General features: G+C 43.9%; 1 protein-coding gene across 1 annotated transcript in view; it reads left to right on the forward strand.

The window, feature by feature from the left end:
- LOC146860841 (uncharacterized) overlaps window positions 1-19,497 on the forward strand; it is a 915,295-nt gene that overhangs the window by 522,378 nt on the left and 373,420 nt on the right. The window contains exon 28 of the mRNA XM_085646176.1: window positions 10,901-10,944. Within this exon, the coding sequence (XP_085502302.1) occupies window positions 10,901-10,944 (44 nt within the window). The remainder of the gene's footprint in view (window positions 1-10,900; window positions 10,945-19,497) is intronic.

The following is a 19,497-nucleotide window of genomic DNA, read 5'->3' on the forward strand; positions in this document are numbered from 1 at the left end:
TGGTACCAGCACCACTGGGTAGACTTGGAAGAAACATTAGCACAGCTAGTAGGCAGTCTCCTACAGTAAAGGGAATTAATTTTGGAGATTTGCAGTACAAGATACATTTCATAACAGACAATATCCTATTTTGCCCGGTGGACCCCATATGGTCCATACAGGTGTTTATGCCCCTTTTATAGCACCACAAAAGTGTTTTTTGGTTTAAGATCAACTTCATTAAATCTGAAAGTTTAGGGAATAAAACAGAGAGGTAAGTTAGAGCAGAGATTCAAGCAATGTCCCCATTCAAATGGACAAAAAAGGCTATAGAATGTTTAGGAGTGCAGAGTTTACTTTGACCCTCCAAGAATTATACAAAGCAAACTACCCACCGCTTATGACAGAATTGAAGTGTGACTTGATTTTATGTGGACCCTTCTTCATCTCATGGATGGGAAGGGTGACCACCCTGAAGATGAACGTCCTCTAAAGATTATTTTACTTCTTTCATGCATTACCAGTGTTAATGCACATGCAAGATATGTGGCAGATACAATTGGCATGTGATAAATTTATATGGCAAAAAAGCATACCCAGACAGTGGAGTGCTGGAAAATGATGGTGCCTCCCTGCTAAATATGAAGAGAGGCCCCTCTGTCTCCAATTTATCACAAATATGATTTGGGCTTGGGTTGAATGAGGCCCTTAAAAGGCTAGGTTCCCTCTAGAGTGTTGGGGGCTCCCCTGCACTGCCGGGGTTGCAGGGGCCTAAGTTACACGGCCCGTGGACCCAGAATAGCCAGATAATTGCTACAGGGACTGGGGTGGGCTGGGCCTCCCAGACATAAAGACCTATTTCGCAGCAGCATAATTGTGCATTTCATTTGAATGACTACTCTGTGACATGGAAAACACTTGCACATTAGGGAACACATCTTTTGGAAAGGACACCATGCAACCTACATTGACTCCCTAAATACGCCAGGTCAAACACGGCCTATGTATCTGACATAGCAATACCACTCCTGGAAACATGGGACTCTCTCTATGGCTCTAAATCAATAATGTTGTTCGCCTTCCCATATACCCCAGTGCTAAACAAGCTTGATTTTACTCCAACTTTAGATGCAACACAGTTTGCCTCATGGAGGGCAGGACACTGTACGATGCTGAGATATTTATTTAAGGATTACGCGATTAGGGCGTCATTTATATTTTGGTGGTCGGGCTGTTGTTCAGGCCGAGTTAATTCCTCTGTCACCCTCGTGGAGGTCCCGACCACAACATTTATTAATGACAACCAAGCTGCCATTCATTTGTAAAACATTGTTAGGGACCGCCGTCACTGTTGTTCCTGTCAATGCAATCTGCTGTTTGATGCAGGGCTGCATCAGCATCATTGCAACCCTGCACCAAATGATATTATATTTTTATTTTCAAAAGAAAAATCACAAAACAGGATTTTCTTTTTGGAAAAAAAAGGTAATGTTCCCTATACCATGGCAGTCATCTCCTGTGGCAAGGGGAGCATTATTTGTTTTTTACTGTACCTCACTGCCAGGGTTTGCCTGGTGGTGACGGACAGTAAATCAATGACTACTAAAAATAATTCACTACCATCCTCATTGCGCTTATTCTGTAGGACTATCGGAGAGGTATAGCTATAAAGAGGAAGCAGTAGTAACTACCGTAGCCAAACTGAAGATCCGCCCACTTTTAAATCCGGCGGGTGAACCTTCATGCTGGCGCTACGTATACTCCATCACTGTTGCGTTGCGACAGAGTATACATACCACCATCATATAAATAGGGCCCTAAGTAATTCACCCAGTGTAAGATCGGCTTTAAACTTACAGAATATGATAGAAATCGATATTTTCAACTAAGACACTTGGGGGCATATCATAAACGAGGCGATAAAATATTATCGCCGCTTTTGCGTCCGTTTTTGGGCGAAAAGCGGCGATAATTTTATCGCCAAATGAGCAAGGTCACGCTATCGCGTGAAACCTTGCATTAGCGCCAGAATTCTGAACGCCCTTCTTAGCATCTCTAATGAGATGCAAAGTGGGCATTCCTGCCCTGACATGACTGGAGAAATGTCGCTAAGCGACATTTCTCCTCTCATCAAGCCCCACGCTAAGAAGCATAGCGGCAAAAAAAGTAGCGATAACCCCTGTTATCGCTACTTTCCTTACGCCTGCTTTAAGACTGACTTAGCCATGATATCCTATGGAAGGTGGATATCATGGCTAAGTTTGCCTTGCCCTATCATCAAGCTAACGCCAAATTTTGTGAGATTATCGCTGGATTTCCAGCGATAATCTCACGTTTGACAGTTAGCGCTAGGATTTTTATCGCTTTTGAGATAAGCGTTGCTAATAGCACACTATCTCAGCGATAAAAGTCCACGTTAGCTGGCGATAATTATCGTAGCGCTAAGTGCACTTAGCGATAATTATCGCCGGTCCTTGATGATATGCCCCCAAGAGATCTAACCAATAAATGGCAAGGCACGGAGAAGATAACTCAGTGCATTCAAGAACCTATTCCCTACTTATGAAACAACCAAAAACTTTATAGCAGAAAATTATGCTACACTAAGACTCACCTGGAGACCCACACATGGTCCTATATGCAGAAATGGGACAGAGTGCTGGGGACTGAGATAATACATGAGGAATGAACCAAACTTTGGAGGGACATTCTGAAGATGGTCTATAGTGTTCAGGCCAGCGAGACATGGTATAAAATTATGTACAACTGGCAAATGACACCACAAAAACTAAAACACCTCTTCACACAAACATGTTGGAGAGGGTGTAATATGGAATGATCCGCCTTGCATGTTTGGTGAATCTGCCCACAATGTTCTGGAAAGAAATACTAAGCCATATAAATAAGGCCGCTGGCCTACCAAATCTACCAGACCCAGTTACAACACTGCTAGGCATCCATCATAGGATTGGAAGGGACTCTGGGTGGGGATTAATCTTTAATATAGGGGTGGGCAATAAATTCCATTCCACCAGCGGAGTTTGCAGAGTTTTGGCTACTCCGCGTTACACATGTAATGTGGAGTGCTAGCCAAATTTTGCCAACTGCCGCCTGGTGGAGTTTTTTCTCATTCACAGCTTGCCAACGGTAGGTTGGCATGTACGAGCGAGATTTGGCATCCACAAGGGCAATTTTTGGTCACTAGCAGGGCATCCGGTGAGATTTTCTGAACACGAGAGGTCACGAGTTGTCGGGACCGTTCTCGGTGAGAAAGCTCCTGCTCGAGTAGAATATCTACTTGGGCTGCATAAATAGAGTGCAATATGTTATTTACTTATTTTGAGCACTGATACGAAATGGCTTGCGACAGAGGTATTTACTCCGGCTAGGGAAAACATTATAAACTTGGGTGTCTTCAGGGAAATTAATTTAGACAATTTGTTCGAAGTTAAGGCCAAAATGGATGGGAATTCCATCCAGGGTCACAGGTTGATATCTTTGTACTAAATAAAGGTATGTCCACGGTCCCCATACATTTGTTTTCATATGCAATCAGACTCAAGCATGCTTCAAGGTAGGTTTTTATACTCTAGTTATTGCCCTGGGAAATGAACCGATGGGTACGAACTGCGGCCCTTTAAGTTGTACGGGTTTACCTCCGTTGATGCATTTGTTATGCCTGTGTTTAGTTATACACCGCTCAGAACATATGCACACATGCCAACATTTTGGAAGAGGAAAGTGGAAGATTTTCTTTAAATGAATCAGGAGAATATATTTCTCCCATTGACTTCTTTTGCGGTCTGCATTGGGTCTATCAGCGTTTCTGGGACTTGCAAGTGTGCTGCTACAGGATCGTATATCAGAAAATACCAATCACTATTGGCGCCCCCACATCCCTTGACCCCCTCTTCGGATTCTCTCCCTACCAGCCGGTAAAAGTGCCCCTTATCTCTTCCATCATAATATATTGCTAAACACAGCGCCCCCCTGAGGTCACAGCGCCCCCTTCCACAGGTCAGCACTCAGTGCGACCGCACCAGTCGCACAGTCCTAAAGCCGGCCCTGGGAGCACAGAGAAATCGCTATGGCAGGCAGAGAGAGGGTGACAAAAATATTGTGTTCTTGCAAGCAGGAGCAGGTTACTGGCAGTGCATAATTCGAGTCACCAGCCCCTGCCATCTGAAGCCAGTCGAGGAATCGAGTTTTTGCATGCAGGAATCGGGAGGCGGGAGACTAGACTTGAAATCGTTAGTCTCCTGCCTGAATCGGAAGTGTTACATGAGAAAAATTACCCCTAAGACCATAGATTCAATACATTCAATTACTAACCAGGTACAAATCGTTACCCAAGTGTCTGTTCAATAGAATGAACTACATTACATTCAAACAACTCTAATACTGTGAATCTGTGAGCAAAAAAATTGTCATCAACAAGTTGATCATTTTCAAAGAAATTGAATTTACTTTAATTCACGAATATTTTTAATTTATATATTCACACTCTTTTTTTTGTTTCTTGTTTTATCATAGACATTTCATCATCAAAGTCTTATTGCAATTTATATGCAGTGTTTATGAACATATAAACAATACACATTCAGAATGGCTTCTAATCTGTTCTATAAAACTATGTTTTACATCTTCTTGGTCCTAGATAATATTTACAAAGTGCAATAACTTATGACGGGAAAGTAATACTGCATTATTCCTCAATCATAAATAAATACATGGTCCAAAAGAAAAAGAGGTCAGAGTTCACATTGGTACAAAGTGTATCACAGTAAACCTCAGTCAATAGGTTCGCCTAAACATTTAATATTGTCTTCAATCAATTATAACATGTTGGGGCTCTTGACCTCGTGCTGGGGAAAAGAAGTAAGTGAAGGGGGGTTGCCGATGCGTTTCGACCTTCAGGTGAGGACCAGATAGATTCATAGAAGGTCTTCCTCAGGGCTGTGGTACTTAGTGTAGGACACTGTAAAATAAAGTAGATTATGTCAATTTCGGGGGCTACCAGGTAATTTCTTCAACCTAGGGCAGCTTCCGCTACCTGTGTATACTTGCTCTCTTGCGTCGCCGGAAAGCTTTAGTCTACGGGTCGAGTTTGCTTTGTGCCTAGATGGAAGCAGCACTCTTCTTCATTTTGGCAGACGGTTTTTAATCCAATGCAGCAGGCCGGTTTTCATTACCGTTAACTGGTTTGTGTGATTGCCGACTTCTTTTGAAGTAGTTCTAAATCGGAAGTGTTGGCATGTATGCATGCATAATATATAGACTCATAAATGGGTAATAGTAAATATTGGGGATGTTTTTCACCAAGGGGTCCTGAGTGACATCAAATAGACAACGAGAGTAAAGCTCTAGTTGGATATGATGTCATTCAGAACCCCGAGGTGAAAAACATCCTCAAAATTCACTTTTTACCCATCTATCATTTTGTATTATCCATTGCCTACAAAATCATCTGCTCCTGCTTTCAAAAACTACACAGCGGCAAGGAAGTAATGGGGGAGCCATACATAGCATAGCCTCTGTTAAGTATCCATGTACCAAAGGTTAAAAAAAAATAAGATTCACTTACCTGCCATCCTTGACCAACTCCCACTACCTTCTCTGCCTTCCTTCCCCCTTCTGCAGCTGTGCTTTTGGTTTTCATTCAAAGCATCCAAGCTCTCAGGGAGGCCTGTCAGTCTGGCCTGGAAGGCATTCATGACATCACAAGAGTGGGTAGCCAGTTTGTTATCAACAGTTCTGATGTCATAGTAGTGGGTTATGAGTTTCGGAAACTGAAATAAACGATAGAGGTGCTCTATTGGAGCTATGTATAACATACCTAATTATACTTCGAAGAGAGTCTACGAGTGATAGCCTGGAAATGACAGGGTCCGATTTGTGGTGGTGAGCACATTCTGTTTGTCTAATAATGTTTTCCTTAAAGCACTGACTTGCCACATGCCACAGCCTGCCCTGGCACTGTTTTTGCACAGTATTCTGTCTGTTAAGTATTGCATAAACAAATACAACAACCACTGGCAAAGCAAATAGGCCTGGCTTTGGCAAGTTGGTGCAATGATTTCTTTTTTTTCAAGGCCACAAATTAAACAAAGTACAAAAACGATACATGCCATCACCCAAAAATGGTGACCATACACTTAAAAAACTTTTTTTTTTAAATAAATTACATACCATTTGATTAGAACAGTATGCGTGCTTCGTAAGCGGCAGGTGTTCTTAGGACAGGTATCACAATCTTTTTAGTTTAAAAGCACATCAATGGAAAGTCTTACTCGTGCAAAGAAAAGGCACTGTTAGCTTTGAATTACTGCAACCTGGAGAGATAGTTCAAACACAGAAGGGTAATTTTTAAAAAGGATAAAAAATGACAAAGCATTGGCAACCTGTAATATTGGTCCACTACCTCTGGCATTGAGGTGCACTTTATTTTAGGCAGATGCGCACATATGATGTAGCAAAACACTGTCACTCACAGTTCAAGCAATCCATTGATTGCAGTGTGCTAACCAATTGCCCCATGCGGTATGCTGTGGTGGGCAGAGCAAAATGTGAGTGACATTTGAACAGCCCAGTGGATGAAGAGGGCTGACTAAAAGCAACTCCATGTATGTACAGTAAAAATATAATATTTTTTCTTGCGTGAGGTTTAAGAGACAGCTAAACCTAAAAAAGATCCTCATGGGAACTTCCATAGCTGTCAAGTAGCTCCATTCCATGTTTGACACCTTCACCTGATTCAGGCTTTTTGGCCACAATCATCTTGATTTGTGTCTCAAAATGGGATTTCAAAGCTTATGTTTGAATTTTTCCTGTTTTAGCTGATTGAGGTCTTTTTTTATTATTGTTCATTATTATTCCATATTGCAATTGGCATAGTGCACATCAATATACATCTGACAACCCAAGTATGACAGCTCAAAAGTTTGGACCTCTGTTTAGTATTTAGCTTTTCTGTGTGAACACACAGACACCAACGCATGGAATCAAAGGGGCAGACGCAGCATCATTGCCAGTGCGTGGCAAATCAAAACAAGCATTGGCATAGCCAATAGGTCTCGCCTTTGGGACCTTATAAGTGGACTACTGTTCACAAGTAGGCAGTAGCGCTTGTATATGCTATGCCTGCCACGGGCCTTATGCAATCAAGGAGAATGGGTCCCAGCATCTCGGGGAGAGTTGGTGTAAAACAACATAGCAGGCCTGGAGCCACTACTCCTGCTGCATTCATGACAACTAAGCCCTTGACGCATTACGAAAATGGTCATGCTTTCTCTCTGGAAGAAGTGCAAAAAAAGTAAACGTAAGAGCAGCAGAAACATTCCAAATACACAGCTACGTCATTGTGTTTAATCCGGAAGTGAGGTGGCCAGTGACTGGGTTCAGACAGTGTGTGTTTGAGGTGTGTATTTCAGTGTATGTTAAGTCCTTTCCCATTGCACCCTCGCTGATGGCACGGGTTGGAATTGTGGTGCGTTGGATGCTGGAAGTCTGAGCAGTGAGCACAGCGAGGAAGCGACAGTTGGAAGGCGAACGCACCGGCTATCGCTGCTGCTTGTTACTGCTTTCAGAGCCGTTAGTAAACATAAAACAGACACAAAGAAGTCAAGCAGTCTAGCAGTGAAACATCAGGCGTGTGGGGCTGGTTTAAAAAAAAAAAAGCGCTTTGCTGAAGAGCGTGTCAGGCAGGACAACAGCAATTATAGAAAACAGTGCAAAACAGATGGCCCCTGCGGGCGCCGATGATCGTAAACAAGTTCGCGTGTGAAAGCTCATTAGAAAGAAAAAAGATGCCGCTGCTTCCAAACGCCCGAGCCGACTAGAAAGTGAAAGTGATGAAAGTGACACGAGCAGGGAAATGTAAGCAAGCGTGCGCATTGCTCGCTCCCGCAAGGTGGATGCCACCACTGAAAAGAGCTGGCCAATTTCTAAAGGTCATCTCCTAATGCAACGCATGCGCGTTGCCTAGGCGAGACCTAAATAGGGTACAAATAGTGTCTGGGCCCAATGTCAGATTCTGAGTCCGGTGCTAACTGTACATTCATTCATTGCATTTTCCCATGCAAATCCCTCCAGGGATTACCTGGATTCATTTGGACTGGGAAATAAGGCTGGAAATTAGGAACGCATATGGCTTCAACATGCGGGGTTCACGTAGAAATAGTTTGGTCAAATTTGGAATGAGGTGAGTAAAAGGAGTGTGTTTCTGAAGACAAGTTATACATTTTAGCGGTATGGTTGCGTCATCCTCTGTGTATTTGGCAGACCTTTGTTGGATAATATGCCTACCGACATGTAATTTGCAGGTCAAAGAAACATGGGGGCATATGTATCAAGAAAGCGTTTTGCGAGTCCTTAATAGCGAATTTTAGCGATTCGCTATTAAGGACTCACTAAAGGCAATGTATGTAGGATTTGCAATATTAATTGCGATTCCTACGTATTCCTTAATTGCGATTCACAAATTGCGATTCGCAATTAATGAATACCTTCCCATTCAGTCCTATGGGCCTCTATGAATGGGAAGACATTTGCAATTTGTGAGTACCCATTAGGTACTCGCAAATTCGAATGCAATTTCAAGGGTGCAAGGGTGTCAAAAGGACACCCTGTTGCACCCCTGAAATAAGCATGTGTGCACATGTGGCGCACATACATGCCCTAAGGGCATGTATGTACGCCACATGGCACTTTGAAAAATGCAAAAAAGTGCATTTTTCAAAGAAATCGCAAATTACCAAATTGAAGTTGGTGGTAATTTGCGATTTCTGAAGGCAAAATCGCATAACTTGGGTGCTTCCAGAATTGCATTTAAGGAATCGCAATTTGTGATTCCTTAAATGCATTCGCAGAATAGGGATTTGCAAATTTTGCGATTCCCTATTGTGCTAGGGCCTTTTGGGATGATACATCCCAAAAGGCTTTTTCCCGTTCGCAAACGGGCCGATTCTGAGAATCGGCCCGTTTGCGAACGGGAAAAAGGCTTCATACATATGCCCCATAATCTTTTAACTTTTCTGCTTACCTACCCCCATTGCATTCCACATATTTATAAATTCATGTATCTGGCATATGTAAATTTATCATTTATAAACAGGTGTTGCATTTAGTATTGCTTGCTCATGTACATTACATAGCATTTGCTTTAATATAGTTAGATAGTGCATCAGTTATTCATATATTTATTCATATGATTTATTATGTGTGATAGAATTTAGAGAAAGTGCAACATTATCATATTAATTCTTGCATTTTACATCATTTATCCATAGACCTACTCTATTCAAAATAATCAGAAAAGTGTGTTTAAGCCTTGTACAGAGCCAGAGAGGAATCTTTAGCTTTCTTCCTGTGAGATTGGTTCCCAAGAGCTGAGCGCCAGTCATCCTTAGTAAAGGCCATTGACATCTTCGAGCCAGTATACCTTTCCAGATTATCTGCACCAGATTGAGACATTGCCTTTAATATAGCCTTGAAAATATATATTGTGTGCATGCTTCTGTATTGTCCATCTATGGTGAAAGGACTTTTCAAACTCACTAACAAACAATCCTGTAGACTCCTATGACTGATCATTGCTGAGAATGATCCTCATTTAAAGGTGGTTTGCGGGGTAGAGTCCATCTAGTTCCTTATCTCAAGGTAGAATGTTGGCTCTGAGCCTTTGCATGGCCACAGGGTCCAGGAGATCTGAAACTGGACTATATTTTACAAAAAAGCGGCAAGAGAAACTGGCTCCAATACTGCATGATGTTTACCGTACCATGCAGATTTGGTGCATTAAGCACCAAAATCCATGGTATTCCCACAAAACATGCGATTTATCACAACTGATAAATATGTAACCCACAGGATCACTATTTATCAAGTGCAATAAATATAACAAACTCAGACTCGGACCCTTGGTGTGTTGATGCCCCTGGTGCGGGGATTGGCGAGAAAACTGCATCTAAAATGTTTAAATTCTGTGGAGAGAGTTCACTCCCAGAAGCGCACTTGCACCGACAACGTAAGCTCTTCATTGGAAAAGCGACAGAAATAAAATGTAAAATGACACAAGCATAACATGACCAGCCAAAGTACCCTACCTAAGGGTCCTTTATCAGTTTTGTCCTTTGGCTTAATGTCTTAAATCTGCACTGGATCTGCCTGAGCCCCCCTACTGGGAAACATCCATTACAACGCAGTCATTACAATGACCTACCTTTACAACGCAACTGTTACAACGCAACTGCCTTTACATCGCATGCCATTACAATGCAATGCCATTACAACGCATGTCACTACTGCGCATGCCATTACAACGCATTATAAGGTAAGTAATGGAGATTTTTTTAGTATTAGGGTGGGTATGGGTTTTGGGGTACATGGGAATAGTGATTTTTACCCCTACACTATCCAACACTTTCTCTACTATTGCACTCACTGGAGTGGGAATAGTAATTTTTACCCCTACACTATCCAACACTTACCCTACTGTTGCCCTAAAAGTATTATACGTTGTAATGGTATGCTTTTATAATGGTATGCGTTGCAATGGAATGCGTTGTAATGGTAGTTTTAAAAAATGTGTTGTAATGGCATGCATTGTAAAATCATGCAATGTAATGGTAGTTGCGATGTAAACACTGCGTTGTAAAATCATGCGTTGTAATTGCATGCGTTGTAACATCATATATTCCTCCTACTCAAAGGTACTAGCCTTTGAGGCAGGTGTTTGTCTTTCCAAACATCCTGTGTGCTTCTGATGTGGGCCCCATGGCGTTTGTTGTTATTTTCCACTTTGGGAGGCCTGAGGTGAGCAGGCGGCAAGCAGTCATGGCACTTACAAAGCCTGCAGTTGATGCCTGTCACTGTGTTGCTGTGCATTCTGCAACTCATTCATTCTGTGTTGTCTTTCTTTCAGTTACTGTACAGAAACGGGAATCAAATGCACCTATGATACAAAAGGTAAGGAATGAAAAAGAAAATGCGACAGTTGCATAACCTACACAATCATCAGTGGGCAGATGTGCTGCTGGAAATTCACACCGTTACTTTGTCTAGTGTTTCTGGTCCTTATGGGGTCCTGATTTCTCCTTATACCTGCTCTTTATCCATTGGTGGTGAGGAGAGTGCCGACTGACAAGCAGGGTTTCTAACCTTGCATTCCCAAGACAGTTTTCCAGCTGCTTCTAACTTGTTTATCATAGCCACGGGCCAGTTGCATAGTGTCCGCAGGAGTGTTAAACATCATTGGCTTTAGCTCCGAAAGTTATTTTCCTTGACTTTGCTTGTTACTCTGCTCAGCAGGAGCCATGGGTTTTCTCTGGCTCTTAGGATAGGGAGGAGAGTCCTCTAGATATGTGACGCGTCAGCAGGGTCTAGCATCTGCATTCTCCTGTATGACCACCGTCCCCCTCATCCCCCAGCACCCCAGAGCACTGCACCGCTTCCAGATGACTCACCGGCAGGCTCACTGTACTTGCTCTGAATCCCTCAACACTACGGTGACTTTGAGCTAATCCTCAATTTTCAGGGTCTTGTCAAACTTATTACACATGTCTGGAATCCCATGAATCAAAGTGATGCGTCCCTCGTGGTACTGCACAGTTCATGCCTATCAAGGCACACCGCCCTGCCATATCTTGTGGAGGAATGACTCCTGATGCTCAGGCTGATTCTGCAATATATTGTTTTTAATTACACAAATTTTCAGCTTAGCCGTGCATACTAAAGGGAATATTTACCAAAAACGGTCACAGCAAAATTGCTAACGCCGCTTTCCGACATCTTTTTAACACAGGGATGCGCTGTATTTACAAAAAAGAAGCACACTCTGCGTTTCCCCTAGCGCTGGCACTAAAGAAGCTGCCTAGCGCAAGCGCAGGCACCCTTGCGCCATACTGCAAGGGTGCCTGCACTGCAGGAGTGATTGTTTATTATGTCCCTTCCTACACATAAACAATCAACCCTGCAGTGGGGACACCGTCCTATATATAAACAATCTTTACAGGCGATTTGCTGTTTCTATGTGTGCTTCTGAATCGAGCACACAAATCGAAAGAGCAAAATACAAGGAGACATAAAACATGTAAATATGGGGTAGTGTCAAAAAGCAATGGGTTTTGCAGCAGAATGCCCACAGCAACACCCATTACCCGCCCCATTTCCACAGAACGCCCATAGCAACACCCATTGCTCGCCCCTTTTCCTCAGCACACTGCTGCGGTAAGGGGCACATTTACAAGGTGGCGTTAAGCCATGTTGAGTGGCTTAATGCCACCTTGTAAATATTGGGTTGAGAGCAAAGCCACCAGATCATCAGAAAAAGTTATGCTCTGGCAGCATTATGGGCTTGTAAATATGCCCCTAAATGTCCCGGACAACTTCCTAAAAATGAATTATCTCCCACCCTTATTCCTCTATTTTACCAACCCCTTAATGCTCTAACGCCCCATCTCAGTCCCTAAATGCAACACTTTTAACAAATAAAACCATTAAAATCCTATTTCTTATTACAAAATTTCCATTGACTTCTTGTTCAGCCTGCCCGCACTAAACCCAGGCTATAACACATTTTATTCCTTAAAATGATCTTTTTCTCTTCTTTATTCCTTCTTCTCTTCCCTGCTCTCACCCTTCCTCATATTGCCACCAGACAACCCTCCACCAAGATGTTCTTGTTGCCCCCCCCCCAACTTGGTCACTCCTTCTCCCTCACCATTCTTTCAAGTTTGTCACTAACTTCCTCAAATAAATCCTGGTTGCCAAAATGGATAAATGCACTCTATCGTGTTATGTTATTGAAATTTATAAAAGCACACAACTACCCAGGGGTGTCTTGGCGCTGGGAAATGCAAGCCGCAGACTCGCACCTTGTACTGGAAGAGCCAGGTTTTTAATTGCTTTCTAAAAACAGTCAGAGAACTGACATTCCTAAGCTGAAAAGGAAGGGAGTTCCACAGTTTCGATGCACTATAATAAAAGCTACGGCCTCCCCAGTGAGCCGTACAAATTCTTGGTACCAACAATAATCGTGCCCCCATTGACCGAAGGTGTGTGGTCGGTTGATACCATGTGAAAAGATTCTGCAGAAATGATGGGCCTAGGTGGTGCAAAGCTTTAAAAACAATACATAAGGTCTTGAATTCAATACGCTGAGGCACCGGGAGCCAGTGCAGATTGCGAATTTCATTAGAAACTGTACTGTGTCTGGGAATGTCAAGCAAAAGGCGAGCTGCTGAATTCTGAATCATCTGAAGTTTCTTCAGACACTGCTTCTGGGCATTAAGATATAGTCCATTGCAGTAGTCTAATTTGGATTGAATGAGGGAAGAAACAACTGTTTTCCTGGTGTTGTCCGGGATATACGGAAATATTCTCCTTATTTTCTTTATGAGGAAATGTGAAGCAGAGACCACGGCATTCGTATGTATGTGCCTCACTTTCCCACTTGTCCAACACCTAACATAAAACAGAAATGTCTCTATTAACCTCCCTACGAGCCCTGTTAAAGCCTGCTGATTTGCAGGCCCCTTGCCATACCCTCCTTGGCAATGACTAACAGCAAAAATCTCCTTTTTGTCCCCATCTGTATCATATCACTCTGATATCCTTCTTCATAATTTGTAACAATTCCCATCCTGTTAGTGAGACCAGGTCACTGACTCCCAGATGAATCAAAATCATATGTGGCCTGGGTTGCTTCTCCCCAATTTCCTATAATGTGATCAGCATTTGACCCCAACACATCCCCTGTCCCATTCCAACTGACCAGTACCATTCATCACTCAGTCCCAACTTCTCCGTAAGACAGCCTTATTCTGTGTTCTCATGCCCACTTCAAAAAAAGAATGGCAGAATTGACTAAACTCATCAGAAAAAGATGATGGATGGAATACTGAACATCCCAACAGTTCAGCCCGATGTGCCAGGCCAGGTGATACCCTGAAACTGGTCCCAGGATGCTTGTTTTTGATCCAGGGCCTGCCCTGGTAGTTCGGGCTAGACTGTTTGCATGGGGAGCAGGATCAAGACTGATTTGCATATAGCTGGGTCCTAACTGAAGTGGCATGGTGAGCAAAAAAAAGATGGATTTAGACCCAGATCTCTGTACTGTGGGTGAATGTTTAACACTGTTCAGCATTCCGTCTCTAGCACTGGATGAATGAATTCTAAGGCATTTAGAGAGTCAATCAACACATCAGGCTTTTCCCTGGACTCCAATCATATATTAAAATCACCTAACAGGAGGCTGGAGTGTATAAGAGTGTATTCCGAGATAAGGTCAGAGACAGCAGAACGCATTGGGGGATTAATTTAGTTGGAAAAACAAAGTTTACCTTAGATTAAAAGATGGTCAGTGTAAGAGCTTAAAGTTTGTGAGATAAATAATTGCCAGACCACTTTTTGTCAGTTTTCCTTATCCATGCCTACTACCAATTACCTTCCATAAAGGGCGCATACGTCAGTCTTCCGCTTACAAATGCTTCAATTACTTACGGGTAATTGCATTACTCCAAGTACGTTTTCGTCCTAATTAGTTACGGAATGAGGCCGCTGCGCCTCACCGACACACCCAGTTCCCTTCCAAAAAGTTGAAAAGCCTCTCCTCCCCTAACGACCTCCTGTTTTAGTTGACGCAAGCCCCCACCTAGTACAGTTGACCTGGTCCCAACAGGGCGGAAGGGAGGGGTTAATTAATTGGGGTGAAAACGTACTCGGAGTAATGCAATTACCAGTAAGTAATTGAAGAATTAACTCCTTGTTACGTTTCCCCCCTAATTAATGATGTAATGAAATATATCAAGCAATAACATTCAACCAGAAAAACGAATTATTTATGCAACACTCAGTTTATTTAATTCTAGAATTAAACCTCCTATTACTTCATAGACCACAGCACTTTTGACCCCAAAACCTCCTCCAGGCCAATTTCCTGCATAACTCTGTAATGCCGTACAAATGTAGAAGGCGTAGCCCAAGTAGCAGCCCTACAAATCTCAACCAAAGATGCTCCCTGAGCCTCTGCGACGGAAGTAGACATGGCTGTAGTGGATCTACCTTCCACCCCAACTGGACACGGAATACCAACCTCTCTATATGCCAATGCAACCAGAGACCTGATCCACCTTCTCAGAGTCTGAGTGGAAAGGTTTAGAACCCTTCCTAGCTGGTCAAAATTCACAAACAAAGAAGAAGACATCCTGAAATCAGAAACTTTGTCCAAATAAAGCAGAATAGCCCGCTTGACATCCAAGGAATGTAGCTTCACCTACTCCAGGGAGGAAGGATTAGGATGAAACACAGGTAAAATAACCTCCTGCTCCTTGTGAAATACTCAATTTGCCTTAGAAATTAAAGAAGGACCAGGACGTAAAATTACCCTGTCCTCGAATACCCTAAAGAAAGGATGCTTTACTGATAAGGAACACAATTACCCCAACCTCCTCCCTGAAGTAATGGCAACAGGAAGAAAGTTTTCAAGGTAAGCAATCTCAAATCCACCTTCTCAAGAGGTTTAAAAGGAGACTTCTGCAACACCTCAAGGGCTAAAGAAAGATCCCAAGATGCGCATACTGGTCTAGTCGGAGGCTTGAGATTAAGAACCCCTTTAAAAAGCCTCTGAACAAGCCCATCTGCATCTTGTACACTACCCCAAGATGTCCGGTAAGCCTTAACAGCTGCCCATTGAATCTAAAGAGTGGAAACCTTTAACCCTAGAGCAAAACCATCCTAAATGCTTAGTTGTACACCAGTCCTGGAAGGTGGCCCAGTGTCTAGAATAAGAAGAAAGAGTGGAGGCTCTCCTAGAAGCCTGAATTGAGGAAGCCACCTTCTCTGAGACCCCCTTTACCTGTAACCCAGCCCTTTCAACTTCTAAGCCCTTAGCCAGAGGGTTCTCAATGGTTTGACCTGAAGGCAGGGAAATGCTAGGGGGGATGGAACTACTGGAGGAAGGAACCCCTCGCTGATACTCATTGACATTATCAGATGGTACCAAGCAGAGCGGGGCCATGCTGGAGCTACCAGTATTACCACTGAATCCTCTTTCTTCAACCTGATTAGTAGCTGCAGAAGAAGAGGAAAATGCGGAAAAGCATAAAGGATCCTCTTTGGCCTAGGATAAGACAGGGCATCTACTGCCCAAGCGCCCTCCACCCTCACCCTTGAACAGAGCCTGGGAAGAAGGGTATTCTGAGCTGATGCAAACAAATCTGCTACTGGGATCCCCCACTCCTGACAAATGTTTTGAAAGGCCTGCTTGGTCAGACAAAAGTTCTGAGAGGAAGGAATTTCCTTGCTCAATATGTCCGCTCTGTGATTCAGTGTCCCATGAATGTAATTCGCTCTCAGCTCCAGTACATTGTCCTGTGCCCAAAGAAACATCTGATCGGAGTTCCTCAACAATGCTGGAGCTATTGTGCCCCCCTGTTTGTTCAGATAGGACTTGGCTGTGCTGTCTGTCTGTACCAGGACACCTTTGCCCTTCAACATGGGAGCAAATGCCATAAGAGCCAGATGAATTGCCTGAAGCTCCCTCCATTTGGATGACCTCAACTGCTGCACCCTTGACCAAAGACCCTGCACCTGCTGTGCACCAATCCAAGCCCCTCAACCTGTCAAGCTGGCATTGGTTGTCAAGATGATCGGTGTCTGGGGCATTAAGCTGAACCCTTTCCTGATGTATGTGGACTCCATCCACAAAGAAAGCCACTCTCTCATCATTGTTGTCATCGGAATCCTCACAGACAAATCCTGAGATCCTGGGGACCAATGACCCAGAATGTGTCTCACCACCTTGTTTAAATTGAACCTGGCCCAAGGCACCAGAAAAATGGTTGCTGCAAGGTCTCCCTGCACCTGCATCCAGTCTGCTGCAGTGGGATTGGTCTGCCCCAACAATTCCAACAAATGAGAGTGAATCTTGTTGATCCTCTTCTCTGTCAGTGAAACCACACCTGTGCTGGTTAGAAACATTGCGCCAATGAAAGTCTGGTCCTGAACAGGCATCAGATGGGACTTCTTCTGATTCACCAGAAACCCGTGATGTTCCAGAACCGAAAGAGTTCTCATGACATGAGCCACAGAGGTTTCCAGGGAGGATGAGAATACCAGGCAGTCATCGACATGCGGCAGGAGTGCGATGCCCTCCTGATGCAGAACTCCCACCAGAGGAGCTAGGACTTTGGTGAAGATCCTTGATGTTGATTTCAGACCGAATGGCAGCACCCAAAATTGAAAGTGCAAGGGACCCACGGTGAAGCTCAGAAATCTCTGGTGACGTCTGTAAACTGGGACGTGAAGGTAGCCATTCTGAAGATTGATGATGGCCAGAAAGTCGCCTTTTTATACCAAAGCAATAACTTGTTGCAAGGATAGCATTTGGAAATGGATTGTCTGTACCCACCGGTTCACTCATTTTAAGTCCATTACTGGTCTGTACTCTCTGTTTGCCTTCTGCACCAGGAACAGGATAGAGTAAACTTCTTTGCCCCCTTCCGGTGCCGGAACCTCCTTAATTGCCCTTTTCTTTAAAAGGGCGAGAATGCCGGACCACAAACCCTCTCTCTTTACTGGATCCCTTGGATTAGAAGTAGGGAGAGTCCCTGAATCCAGAGGTGTTTGAATGAACTCGAACATATAGCCTCTCTGAAGTAGACTTAGAACCTATTGATCTCTGATGGACTCCTGCCAAACGCTGCCAAAGTCCAACAATCTCCCTCCAACTGTTCCACCCCCCACCAGAAGGGGGTACTAGTCAGGAACAATTCTTGCTTGTTCCCACCTGTTTACCAGAGTCCTGAGACTTGGAGGATTTCCTAGGCTGAAATCGCTGTCTCCTGGAAGAATAACCCTTTCTATCATTCCTAGAAAAATCATTATAGTCCCTAGTCCAAGACCAATAGGATCTAGAGGCAGCCCCCTTAAAGGGAAAAGTGTGCTTCCAATCTTTGAAAGACTTTGTTATGGTTGCATCCAGCTGGTTTCCAAATATCTTCTTCCCTTCAAAAGGAGTTTTCAGGAGTGAGCTTTTTCTGCATAATCCGTCTTCCAGTCCCACATCCAAAACTGGCGGCGTGCCAGGGTGGACACCCCAGAAGCCACTGCTGAGGATCTAATAATATCTGAAGAAACATCAGCTAACATCTTTGACTCCTGTTCCATTTGCAGCAGTATATCAGAGCAGTCTTCATTCTCCTGGATGCCAATAGAAAGAGACTTAAAGTCCTTCTTGTGATCCACAGCGTCTGCAGGAGAGCATTCCTATGGGTTAATCACTGTCCTGCCAATCAAAGGCGCCAGAATAGAATCCACCGTAATGTTGGGCAGAAATACCTCCTCCCCTTAAGTTATGGCATACATCTTTTGGAGGAACCTCGGAATACTGGGATGAACCACCTCCTTCCAATGGCTGAAGATTAAGTCCTTTATCCTCTAATGAAGAGGGCGAGACAAAAGCAAAGGTTTGGCATACTGAGGGAAGAGACCCTCTTCATCTGGCTGGGCTGAAGGCTCCTCAAAGCCCAGGTTATGTCTAACATGATCCAAAATCTGGACCAAATACTCTCTGGAAAGGTACTTCCCATAAGCTGAAGTATTCGGACCCTCCAACTCTGAATCTGAGGAAGAATCCTGCATCTTTCCCTTTATTCTGGAAGACGCCCCTTTCTTTTCCTTCTTCTTAGGCTTGGCAGCAAATGCCTTAGCCACTGCCACCTCAATCATGAACTGGACCTGGGCCTCAGTCAAATAAGCAGGACTGGCAGGGGACTGTTCCCTGGGCTTCTGAGAACTCTGAGCCCCAGGCAAGCTCCCCCCAGAGTCAGAAGAGGAGGGAACCATCCACCTTCTCTGCGCACACTTCTTGCTCTCCATAGCAGAAAAACACACCGTGCAGCATGGATGAAAAACCACAAATGACAGAAACTAGGGGTCCTTAAATCCCCTGTTCTGCCAGCCATAATGCAATAATTAAAACATTAGCTTACACATGCACACACAGCCTTGTCCAATAAACAAGGCGCTACAGCAGCCCTACAAAAAGCAGCCTAAATGAACTCAGCTGTGTCCACAAAAGAACACATTAACCGTGAGCTGCCCTGCGACCCTTCAAGTGAAAACAAATTGATTGGCAGGCTACTCCCCCAGCGCTCAGCAGCTTAGGGGACACCTGCCCCTACCTTTCCATCGTCCTCTGCGCCCACGAACAGCAACCATCCTGACTTCTTGAGATGCGTAGATGCATGCCTCTAATCACAGCTGTAAGTATTCCCGGGGTCAAGCATTGCCGGTGAACTTCCTTCCTACGAGGGCATATTGAGGCTGGAAACAGAGAGACTCCTGCGCCTCCCCCTCCGGCGCTCCGCTGCCCGAGGGGAGTTTACACATATTTCCAGAAACAACCCGGGTGCTGCTAGAGATAGGAAGAATGTTTGAAACCCGCTCCCCTGGCTTTCTACTTTCACAAAATGTCAGTTTAAAGCCAGCCCAACTTGGGGGCATATCAGCAACAACCGG

Source organism: Triturus cristatus, chromosome 3_1, assembly GCF_964204655.1.
Source record: "Triturus cristatus chromosome 3_1, aTriCri1.1, whole genome shotgun sequence".
Classification (NCBI taxonomy): domain Eukaryota; kingdom Metazoa; phylum Chordata; class Amphibia; order Caudata; family Salamandridae; genus Triturus; species Triturus cristatus.